The 12,181-nt window shown below is 43.7% G+C and overlaps 3 protein-coding genes across 3 annotated transcripts; 2 read left to right on the plus strand and 1 right to left on the minus strand.

Annotated features, from left to right (window-relative positions):
- Window positions 1-4,528: 4,528 nt before the first annotated feature.
- On the plus strand, window positions 4,529-6,975 carry PAAG_00850 (glucosamine-fructose-6-phosphate aminotransferase; the record flags this gene model as incomplete). The annotated part of the gene is made up of 6 exons (XM_015844158.1): window positions 4,529-4,533; window positions 4,595-4,665; window positions 4,738-4,969; window positions 5,043-6,388; window positions 6,511-6,672; window positions 6,755-6,975. 6 exons carry the CDS (start codon window positions 4,529-4,531, stop codon window positions 6,973-6,975), a joined length of 2,037 nt encoding a protein of 678 aa, XP_015700939.1.
- A 682-nt stretch (window positions 6,976-7,657) lies between these two features.
- Window positions 7,658-8,457, plus strand: PAAG_00851 (6,7-dimethyl-8-ribityllumazine synthase; the record flags this gene model as incomplete). The annotated part of the gene is made up of 3 exons (XM_002796946.2): window positions 7,658-7,700; window positions 7,811-7,976; window positions 8,142-8,457. 3 exons carry the CDS (start codon window positions 7,658-7,660, stop codon window positions 8,455-8,457), a joined length of 525 nt encoding a protein of 174 aa, XP_002796992.1.
- Window positions 8,458-8,923: 466 nt separating this feature from the next.
- Window positions 8,924-10,100, minus strand: PAAG_00852 (proteasome component C1; the record flags this gene model as incomplete). Its single annotated transcript, XM_015844159.1, has 4 exons — window positions 8,924-9,259; window positions 9,356-9,682; window positions 9,753-9,911; window positions 9,975-10,100. The coding sequence occupies 4 exons, from the start codon at window positions 10,098-10,100 to the stop codon at window positions 8,924-8,926; spliced, it is 948 nt and encodes a 315-aa protein (XP_015700940.1).
- Window positions 10,101-12,181: the final 2,081 nt, after the last annotated feature.

The following is a 12,181-nucleotide window of genomic DNA, read 5'->3' on the forward strand; positions in this document are numbered from 1 at the left end:
TGTCTGTCTGGCTAGCAAACATGAAACATTTGTTTCCCGGTGAACAAAGTGTAAGGTGAGAGAGAGGTTGAGAAACAAATACATATATAACAAAGCACTTCAAGACACAGCCCGACCACGATTATTCTATCCAAAACAATATACTTATACACACTTGGAGGTCAGCTATGTTCCAGTTCTGTTGGTATATCTCCTGGCTTACAGACGGTTTCTCTGCCCAGATCCAGTGGGCGTGAGGATGGCCTACAAATCGATCGCAGCTGTCAGGACGACTAGCTCATCTCCCAGTTAGTTCAGTTCAAAATACCATCAGCCTATCCACTGACTTTTAGGATTCCGGCCCCATACATGTATGGCCGTCAACAAAAGAGTTACTATCGCCCATGCTCTCACACTATCCTCTTCGACCGCCCATGGTTTCGACGTTATGATTATGCCCCTTCGCTCGTCTGACCACCTGGAGGACCACCCTATATTTTTGCTAAGGTTGAAGAATGGGTATATATTACTTGCGTATGAAGAACACACCATTAGCCAGACTGAGGAGTTCTATGTGCGTTCTCTCTGAAGTTTGTATTGTGGGATGACGGGTTCATTCATGGTTAGGAACAAACTGTATGCATATGTAGATGAAGTCGATGGAAGTTTGAAAGAGTGGTAGGCCTGATGAACGTGGGATAGTGGGCTATTAGAAGAGTGAATAACGATTAGCAGCAGAGGCGATGTATATTGCACTTCACAGGTTGACAATCTCCACAACTGAATCTTTGCTCTGACGTTGTTGTTTCGTTCGTCATAACTTTTCATATTCATGAGGTGTAACTTCAGAATGAGGCCGTGAATTAGGGACATTGCTGTCATAAATTTCTCCAATCCCCACGGACTAGAATTAATATATATCCTGGGCACCTTTGTGTTTCAGCATATCTGGTTATTGAGTTTATCGACAGAATCCCACTAGAAAGCAAGAAAAGAAGACCCACTTCCAGCAGCTTCCGGGACCTTATACAAATACATACCCCTGTGCTCCAGAAGGGTCCCACTGTCGTCTCTCAGGCCCCAGTTCATGCTAGGTTGAATGTGTTATGCTGTCCCTCTGAAGTCATCTTTTATTTTTATATTTTAACTTTTCTATTTCACATCTTCTGAATAATCAGTGAGGAATATCATTTGCTTCAGTCAGCTCTTTTTATCTCTTTGAGCTTGCAGTAATCATGGGAATTTGAAAAATATCACATTCTTAGCAGGAGCCCGAATATAGGCTCTATGTATCCTACTATAATGTATGTGAGAGTCAAGTCAAGTTTCAGCACTCTATTCTTCATTCACACTCAAAATCCATGCTATTTATGGCATAAATGCAATATTTTGGATTAACTTTAAGATCTTACAGTATTTTAGCATCATCTGGGCATTTCTAAAAAAAATATATCAAGTGCCAGCCAGCTCTTGAAAATCACAACTCAGCTATTTGCAAAACTGTTTCATTTCTAACCCATATCTCTATATTGTTTAGCAAGTGATGGCGTTAGAAAATGTCGACTTATACCCAAAAAACAACAACTACTCCCCTCAGATGGAGATTTCTCATTTGCTACGTGCCTAGTCTATATATAATTGACGACATGAAGATATGCTGTGAGACCAGCCTTAGCTCTGAATTTTGAAAGTTTCCAACAGTTAATTCTGGCAGGCTGAATGGAGGTCTTCCCATATTGAAATGATCCCTTTATATTTCTCTTCGTTTCTGCCCTCCTTAGTTTGGGTTGTCGGGTGCAAGAAAAAGTCTCTCCCCTTCAGCGAACCTAGAATTGTGGGGATCGTGGGGAAGCGGGAAAAGTGAACTTCATTACCATATGCGCAGTCGGCGGGACTAGTGCGAGGAGTTTTTATCCGGTTTCATCATCCACGCCATTGTGAGAGACCTCATGACATCTTCGTTGGGATCTCAAATGGAAAGGGCTTGATGAAGGTGTGATGTAATAGGGTCCATGTTGTGTTCCGTGCAATACCACGAGATCAGTGCTCATATCCCAGATTTTCCAGCTGCTGCGGGTTGAATATATCAACTTCATCAAAATCATTGATGCCCATTCAGAGCCCTTATTTATTAAAGAATGGATTGGAGACTCCACTGTCACTGTCATATCATGGGAAGGAAGGTAAAAAAACCTTGAGAGCTAATGAGGGGATAGAAAAAGTAGAACTTCGAAATAAGTCAAAACGATATGGATATAATGACAGAATGGCAAGCTTGATGAATCGACTGCAAAAGGTTTGCTCACTTAAGAGAACGACTTGCATATGGTGGAAATTAGATTCCGTGACTGAAGGGTCCCACATCTCAAGGGTTGGGAAACCTTTTATGACAGGAGCAAGAAAGGTTATTACCAAAAAACAGCTGCCCTAGTGTTTCCTGGATAAATATTTATCCCGAGTCCCGACAGTCGCGAACCGCGGCCCCCTCGCTTTGATGATAAAAATAACGTCCGAGGTTTATGATATCTGAGACAACCCCAAACGTTTATTCTTAGGAGCTTTTGTATCTCTTTCAGCCGCAATATCCCGGGTGCTGCCATTGCCGATAGAGTTCCAGTTACACGCATCGGCACAGCTTCAACGGTGGAGCGCTGTGTTCCTGCCAAGTCGAAGGGCGTGCGATCTAGGAACCCGACCAAATTATCCGCCAAGACGGGCCCTTGCGGTGACAGCTATTCAGAGTTGGGGGGTCAGGAAGCGTTAAAATTGAAAAGAAAAAGAGAAAGAGAAAAAAAAAAAAAAAAAGAAAAAAGAAAAAAACAAAAACCATATTTCTTCCTCAGTGGCGCCTCACAGCCGCGGTGGCTGCTATTCTGTGTCTCTGCTAAGGCCGTCCTGATTCAGTGTTCGATTGATCATGAGTTATTGATATGGGGGTATTGTCAACTAGCAGGTTGCACTACCAGAATGTGAGACCTTTTATCTATTCTATTATTTTTGTGTTCCTTTCTTGCCCCTTGTTTTGTTCTGTATGTGATTGATGAAAACAAAGGAGCAGGAGAAAAATAGAGAAAGAAGAAATAGAGAACATTTCATGCCCTTCATTCACATTTAAGAATGAACCGAAGAAACAGATTTTGTGAAATGAATTATGAAATGAATGCGCCTTATGCCAAACTTGATGCTGCCTATCCGCAATTTTACATATCGTCCCCGGACCCGACGTCAAACGCAACGTGCATAGCAGTCCCATGTTCAAGGAAATCTTATTGTCAGCCCAACACGGTCTCAGATCTACTAAAAACTTGGGGGCGGTTTGCGTCGCATTGAACTAGTTTTCCAGGAGTTTGACGATGGAGGGGTAGCTCAAGCTTAAATCTGCGGGGAATTCGGGGATCCCCTGTTAGCGATAGAGCAAATGGCGTGTGAGGTTAGTTTCTGCAAGCAGCCGTTCCAAGGATAGACAGACGGCGGAATGTGATACCGGTCTTTAAAAGTTGGGCACCGCCACCGTGTAATTCCGCTATGAATTGGAGGGAGATGTCCGGGCCCCTCTTCTTTTTCATTTCCTTTTTTTCCTTTTTTTTCCCTTTTTTTTCCCTTTTTTTTTTGGTTCCGTCTTGTTTTGTTTTGTTTTGTTGGATTTTGAATTGCTTTGGGTTTTTTTTTCTCTCGGTTCGCACCGCTGCGGGTGTTGGAAAGGTCTTGTTTCAACCGTTCAAAGGGAGCCCTGGCTACGTGCCAGAAGTTACCAAGCAGCAAGTGACATACCACGTATGCAAAATGACAAAGACTAGAGATTAAAAAGATGGTAATCGATATTCACTGGACATCTTCCACACCCGTTCCTCCATGAAGTTTCGTAGTTAGTCCCGCAGAGTGTACGTAAGCAAAATATTTGTGGAATTAACTAAACCAAACCAAACCAATTAATAAACTAGACACAACAAATAACAGTATTGGCCCTTGAGCTCAGCCAACAGCATTCACAGGGCAAGCCGAGTGGGGGCAATAAGGGGCAGTTATACCCATCCCGATGAACAGGGTGGAACATGTATCATAACCTGGCCAGTCAAGGAACCGTGGCATGCCCCACCGCCCAACTGCCACTACCAGAGCCTATCCTAACGCCACGCCCAACCGGGCAACACCCTCCGTCCGACTGACCTCCTACAACTTTTCCGATCTCACCGCATCTTTTCAGTCGTCTTCTTTCTTTTTCTTGTTCTTCTTTCTCTTCTACCCTATTCTTTTCTTTCGCTCTCTAATTTCCAGCTGAACAATCATTCTTTGTTTGTTTATATGTCCTTTTCTCCATTTCTCTCTCATAGACACAAATTCTTGCTTTCTCTCTTTCTGTTCTCCCCAGCTAGTTACCTCTCCCGTCTTCCCACTTTCCAAGGACCCATAGCTACCCCGCTCTGACGACTTCACTCGCTCGCGCTCCCTCGCGTTCTCATCACCGCTCTTTGATTTACTAAAGCCACATTCCTGAACAATTGCCCTCCCCCTGAATCTAATTCCCTTATACAATTTCCTTTAAGAAACCATGTGGTATGTACACGTCCGCCCTTCCCTCTCCCTGCAGTTCAAGGCTAACATAAATCGTCTCCAGTGGCATATTCGGATACATCAACTACCTGGTCGAGAAAGACCGCAGCTATATCCTTCAGACTCTGGTCAATGGTGCGTTGACCTTTCATTTAATTTAGCTCATACGTGTGAAAATCCCCCCTCTTCTAACTTAACATTCCCTAGGCCTCTCGAGACTCGAATACAGAGGCTACGACTCAGCCGGTCTTGCTGTCGATGGAGACAAGAAAAATGAAGTCTTTGCTTTCAAGGAAGTAGGCAAGGTAGCCAAGCTGAAAGATCTCATTGACAGCTCGGAGCTGGACCTCTCAAAGACCTTTGATTCTCATGCTGGTATCGCTCACACTCGATGGGCAACTCACGGAACCCCTTCCAGAATCAACTGTCACCCACATAGGTAACACATCTCCCGTGTTAAATAACACCCTTTTTCTTTTCAATTACCTACCGAAACTAACAAACAATCTTAGATCTGATCCTAACTGGGAATTCTCTGTCGTTCACAATGGCATTATCACTAACTACAGGGAGCTCAAGGCTCTCCTAGAGTCCAAGGGTTTCCGCTTCGAGACCGAAACTGATACGGAGTGTATAGCTAAATTGGCCAAGTACCTCTACGACCAACACCCAGACATTGATTTCACCGTGCTTGCGAAAGCTGTCGTCAAGGAGCTCCAGGGTGCTTTTGGGCTGCTGTTGAAATCTGTCCACTACCCCCACGAAGTCATCGCGGCTCGCAAGGGTTCTCCTCTGGTAGTCGGGGTCCGCACAGGGAGGAAGATGAAGGTCGACTTTGTTGACGTTGAATTCTCGGAGGACGGTGCCTTACCCGCGGAGCGGGCGTCCCAGAACGCTGCCATTAAGAAATCGGCCACCAGTCTGTTGGCACCTCCGGATAAATCCCTCCTCCATCGCTCTCAATCCCGCGCCTTCTTGTCTGACGATGGTATCCCCCAACCAGCTGAATTTTTCCTTTCTTCTGACCCATCCGCCATTGTCGAGCACACCAAGAAGGTTCTCTACCTTGAGGATGATGACATCGCGCACATACACGAGGGCCAATTGAACATTCACCGTCTTACTAAACACGACGGAACCTCCAACGTCCGCGCTATCCAGACCATCGAACTTGAACTCCAGGAAATCATGAAGGGAACGTTCGACCACTTCATGCAGAAGGAAATCTTCGAGCAACCCGAATCCGTTGTCAACACCATGCGTGGCCGTCTGGACGTTGCTAACAAGAAAGTTACACTCGGTGGCTTGAGACAGTATATCACCACTATTCGCCGGTGCAGACGCATCATTTTCATCGCCTGCGGCACCAGTTATCATTCCTGCATGGCTGTCCGTGGCGTTTTTGAAGAACTAACCGAAATCCCCATTGCCGTCGAGCTCGCCTCCGATTTCCTAGATAGACAAGCGCCTGTCTTCCGAGACGATACTTGCGTCTTCGTCTCCCAGTCCGGCGAAACTGCTGATTCCCTGATGGCACTCCGATACTGTCTTGAGCGTGGTGCCCTGACTGTCGGAATTGTCAATGTTGTCGGATCGTCCATTTCTCTCCTCACGCACTGCGGTGTGCACATCAACGCCGGTCCGGAAATCGGAGTCGCGTCTACCAAAGCATATACCTCGCAGTTCGTCGCTATGATTATGTTTGCTTTGTCACTGAGTGAAGACCGGGCGTCCAAGCAGAAAAGACGGGAGGATATCATGGACGGCTTGTCCAAGGTGTCTGATCAGTTCAAACAAATCCTGAAGCTAAGCGAACCGATCAAGGAGATGTGCGCGAAGTTCTTTAAGAATCAGAAGAGTCTGCTGCTCTTGGGGAGAGGGAGTCAATTCTCTACCGCATTAGAGGGCAAGTTTATTTTACCCACCTTTCCTGTTACCCCTTGCCCCAAAATGCTTTTAACAGTTGCTAATGCCGTATAGGTGCCCTTAAAATCAAGGAAATCTCGTACCTTCACTGCGAAGCCGTCATGTCTGGCGAGCTGAAACATGGAGTCCTCGCCCTGGTCGATGAGAATCTACCCATCATTATGATTCTGACACGTGATGGTATCTTCAAGAAGTCACTCAACGCATATCAGCAAGGTTCGTACTATATCTACATTTCCCAGTCTCACGATCTCTCAGTATATGTATATGATCAATCAATCCTAACGTAATATAACAGTAATCGCCCGCCGCGGTCGCCCAATTGTGATCTGCAATACAGGAGACAAGGAATTTCCCGCATCTGAAACGGAGCGCATCGAAGTACCTCAGACCGTCGATTGTCTACAGGGTCTGCTGAATGTTATCCCCCTACAACTGATTGCATACTGGCTCGCTGTGGCAGAAGGGCTGAATGTGGATTTCCCACGGAATCTGGCTAAGTCTGTTACTGTTGAGTAGAGAGGGGGTTTGTTGTATCTGGGCCCTTCTCCATGGATGTGTGTTGAGCGATTCCCACGTTTTGCAAGGTTGAATTATTACGGAAACAAGAAACGATAAATGACGGAACGTACTAATTATACGATGGGTTTGGTCATTTGCGGGGATGGATGGGGTCAATTGATAAATGGGCAAACTGATGGATTGATGGGGGAGGAATAATTAATGGAGCATTTGGAGTGTGGCAGGGGTTTTGTTATTCATGTATTGGGCGAGATGATCTTTAAATGACTGCTCTGCTCTGCTCTACTTGTTTTTGTTTCAATTGATGGATTGATGATTAATAAATTGAATTGTCCGGTTATTTCCACGTAGTTAAATATGCTGCTTGCCCTGCTCTATGTGCTGATGAATACAGGATAGGAGGCACACCTTTTTAACAATGAATCAGTTAAATTCCCATTTAAGTCTTATTTCCCTGTTTAACAAGGATAAAAATATCAACTAATTAGCCCCCTTCATTTCATTCCCGGTGATATATTTAACCTAATCCTCCATTGACTTTCGGCATCCAGGGTTGTAAAAAGCTTATTAACAAACCCTCCAGTCACACGCAACCACCTACCAGCCTCAACAACCACCGTAGGACGGTTCTATACAACCTCAATTCTCATATCATCCCACTACATCAATTTTACTCAAAATGGCTACTCTCAAAGGTTTGGGAGTCTCTGAAATCCATGACGGTATGCAATACACCATACGCCACTCACGCCAATGCAATCGATAACCCCGCACCATACCAACCAATTGCTAACAAAATGTCAAATATATATATATATATATATATGTATAGGATCCACTCTGCGCATCGCCATCGTCCACGCGCGCTGGAATGACACCATAATCGCCGCCCTGGTGGAGGGGGCGAAGAAGGCTCTGTTAGCCGCTGGTGTGCGGGGGAGTAATATCGTTGTGCAGAGCGTGCCGGGGAGTTGGGAGTTGCCTATTGCTATGGAGAGGTATTGTATTCCCATACTTTTCTTATTGTCTGCTTGGATCGGAGTGTCGGCCATGGTGTGGATTTTCAATGCGATATAATTATCCGATTTATGGGATTCCTTTGAGGTTTGGTGCAAGGGGAGAGTGGTGCGATATCATGGCATTAAAAAAAAGGCCCAATATAGAATATACGCCGGCTCCCAGTCCGAGCAGCCCTTCGACGCGATGATCGCCATTGGCACCCTAATAAAAGGAGAAACAATGCACTTCGAATACATCGCCGATGCTGTCTCCCACGGCCTCATGCGCATACAACTCGATAAAGACGTACCTGTCATATTCGGGGTGTTGACGGTGTTGAATGAGGAGCAAGCGCTGGTGAGGGCGGGTCTGGCGAAGGGGGAGGGGAGCGCAGGACATAATCATGGGGAGGACTGGGGACGCGCTGCGGTTGAGCTTGGTGTGAAGAGGAAGCAGTGGGCAATGGGGAAGTTTTCGTAGGGTGTAGACACGCATATGTTATGTTTATATAATGTGGTTTTATTTATTTGACATCTCGCTTTTCTGGAAGAATGCATAGTCTAGAGTAAGTTAATTAATTGAATGGAACTGCCTCGTATTCGTACTGGAGAAAAGAAGGTATTCCTGGCGTAGTTTTTAGTTGATTGATCCTCCTGTTCCATTTCTCACTGGCAAAGGACATTGTGATTGATGAATACCAAGTAAAGGGGAAAAGAGGAACACGATTTATGAAATTTCTAAAAGACCTTATGCCGAAGTGTGAGGGTTGGTTGCACGCATGGATATATCAAAAATACCATTCATCGCATGAGAACAGGAAGCTTGCAGGTAGATAAACTCTTGGAAGGGGGGTTTCAGAGAAGGGGAAATCAATCGATAACCAGCAATGGATGCGCAGAAGAGGTAACAAATAGCAACATGACCCGATCAAATTAAAAAAAAGTTGCTACTCCTCCATCCTATCCCCTCCCTCCGCTGGTTTCTCCTCTTCCTCTTCTTCATCATCCCCCTCCATTGCCTTCTTCGCATCCCTAATAGCCTCCTCAAGCAGTTCCTTAGGCACCTCCTCATGGCGTCCCTTCGTCGGCCCATCCATAGAACTAATCCATGTCATCTCCAACTCAAAGTCCTTATCCTTGCTATCCTCGTGGGCAACGTAGATAATGCGCGCAGCCTCCTTGACACCTTCTTTTAGCGTAAAGTTGCCAGATGCGAGATCGAGCTTTTCCAATTCTGCTTTAGCAGCCTGGCGTCCCTTGCCTGTTGCAGCACCGTAATAGCCCTGTTCACATTCCGTTAGATATGAGGTTGCAATCAGGAATGCAATGGGCAACAGCGGGAATTTAAAATAAATAAATGAATAAATAAAATAACCCACCCAGTAAAGCCCACTGGGTTCAATCATATACAATCCGGGCCCTCCAGCCTTCACGCCAGGAACCTTCCCGCCAGCACCAGATTTGGGTCCGGACCCCACCTGTCCGTCAACGGGGAGTTCTATCTCCGAATCCCACCCACCAATAATGGACGTGACACAAAACGGTCGAACGCTGGAGTAAAGTGTATATGCCTGTACATAACTGCCTAACCGGCTGGCGAGGACGGATGTGGAGATGGGGCCTTTGTATGTATTTCTCCACGAGTAGGCTTCGTCTCTAGCTCTGTCGACGAAGTGTCGACCGTCAGGGATTAGGCCGGAGGATACCTATCAACATATCAACATATAAATATGTGGGATTAGAGATTGACACTGGGAAGCGAGGGAAGTTGCTTACGATGCCAATATGTTTGTCGACAGTAGATATGCGCTTGTTGGCGCCTGGTTTGAGGAGCTTGGAGGATATGATTTTCTCGACGGCTAGGACAACACCATCTTTGCATCTGATTCCTATGGATGTGCCACCGTTCTCTACTGCTTTGACTGCGTATTCAACCTAGATGTTGAATGTAAGAACCACTGCTGTTTGTTTGCTAACAAGGAGACGCAACGAGGATACCTGGAAATTCCGGCCATCAGGAGAGAAGACTGAGTTCGACAGATCATATCCGGTGCCTATGGACGTCTTTAAGAGGCGGGTTAGTGATTTACTTAAGTTGTTGTGAGGCGGTGGAAAACTTACCATATCTAGAGTTATGGTTGGGCCGGAATGGTATTAACGGGGAGTAGGAGAGGTGATTTGGGCGAATACACGTTAAGGGGAGCTGTGAGAATAAAAGAGGAGGAGCAGAGGTAATGAGGAGGAATATAGAGAGTCAATCGTGTCTGCATCAAACAATATATCTATAACTATCTATATCTTCCCGAAAAGCTTGATGGAACTTGAGATAACCAACTAGTTAACTTCTGGAGTTTGGCTGGGCTGAGTAAGCTGGTCTACGCGTCACGGGATTGCTGCCTCTTTGATCATATGACAAGGGTTTTTTCAGCAGACTTCACCGTCTTCAAAGGCCAGGGCTCAATAACTTCGACCTCAACAAAGAGAAGATACATACATACGGAGTACATCAAACAGCAATTCTACGTTGAAGGGACCAATAACCCCTCCACCGTTTATCCTAACGTGATGAATACACAGAGCACATACCCATCACAATCTGGGCCAAAATCCAGATCAGCATGGAGGGAGCCTCCGACGCCTTGAATTTACTAAATATTCTGTGACCAACTTGATCGGAAGTCTACACAGCTAATTTGACATCTAAAAGATTCATTTACATATATTCAATTTTGTTGAGTTGTTGTGAATGATATTTTATGGAAGTGATATCCCCATATATACTAGTTGGTCTAATCCGCCTGACTTTAGGCAGAAAGTATGCGCAGATGGTTAAGTCGAGATGGAGAGAACAGAGTCCATCACAGACCACAACAGCAGACTGTCTGTCGGTTTACCTGCATTGGGATGATTCGATAAGGGGCAGTGGAAGAGAAACGCTTTCATGCTAGGCATTTGGTGAACCCGGTGCGTTTCTGTATGATTAGAATTAGTGATTTTTCGAAGTCCATGCAGTCGGTGAAGCCGCTAGAAGAGAATCAATGTCCTTTGGCGGCGCTTTTTCTGACAATGATACGTTAAACGTTACATGTTGTCTGCGGAGCCAATGACCTCGGAGTCAAAGGACCATATATGGATATTCTTGATAGGAAGCAGGAAAAGTGAAATGGATTTCTGTGTCGTCTTACTCATAACCTTGGAGGCTACGCGATTAGGAATCCCATTTACCCGGTGGCTTAGAGTCCCAGAAGTCATACATCAATGAAACAACTTGTTAATGGCATGAAGAAAGTCACTTTGATAGATGATGTTTCATTATCAATGATAGCTATTCTTCTCAGTTCAATTAACTATCAGTTGAGAAGATAATTTCCCGGTGAACTATCATTCAGGGTGTATTCAGTTCGTCAGGGGTGTGTAATTAGGTCAGTTAATAGCTAGTTAATCTAATCCACCACCAAACGGCAGATACTATTGAGCAGCAGATTCTCTTTGAAAATCATTAAATATTCAACACATAATTTCTTTACATTTTTTATTTAAAAATATCTTTAAGAATCTCATATACAGTTGGTCATTGCTACATAAATCAAAGAAAATTTACACAAACAACTTGTTGACATCAAACCGTACTCAAAAACATAGTTATGCAAATAATCATAAATTGACAGAGATTGAAGAAAAAAATCTTCTTAGGTAATTACTGAATGTAGATAAAAAATACTTTTTAATCTGATTAAAGTTTCTATATAAAATAACACAGATTCTACTTCAAATATACACTTTTGTTCTATTATTACTCTTAGAGTCAATTAAATAATAGTCATTTGATTGAGGAATTTGATGATTTTTATAAAGATAATATAATTATTTATTTCTATATATGCTCATATATCTCATCTTCTTTAATCACAAGAAATTGATATGTTTAAATTATTAATATATATATATATAAGCTAATTAAAAAAATGATGATTATAGAAAATAATTACATTAAAAAAATTATTACTAAAAAATATTTATAATGACTTCATTAAAACGAAGTTTAAATCATTATATATAGAATAAATGTAAATTAAAAATTATCAAAGTCTCTAATAAAATGAGTTATTTGTTTTATGACAAGAAGTATTCAGTTTCTATTTTATGTATTAAAACAAGAGAAAATTAATAATATAATAGAAGTTTCTCAGGGATATTTAAATTTT

Source organism: Paracoccidioides lutzii (assembly GCF_000150705.2).
Source record: "Paracoccidioides lutzii Pb01 unplaced genomic scaffold supercont2.2, whole genome shotgun sequence".
NCBI classification, from domain to species: domain Eukaryota; kingdom Fungi; phylum Ascomycota; class Eurotiomycetes; order Onygenales; family Ajellomycetaceae; genus Paracoccidioides; species Paracoccidioides lutzii.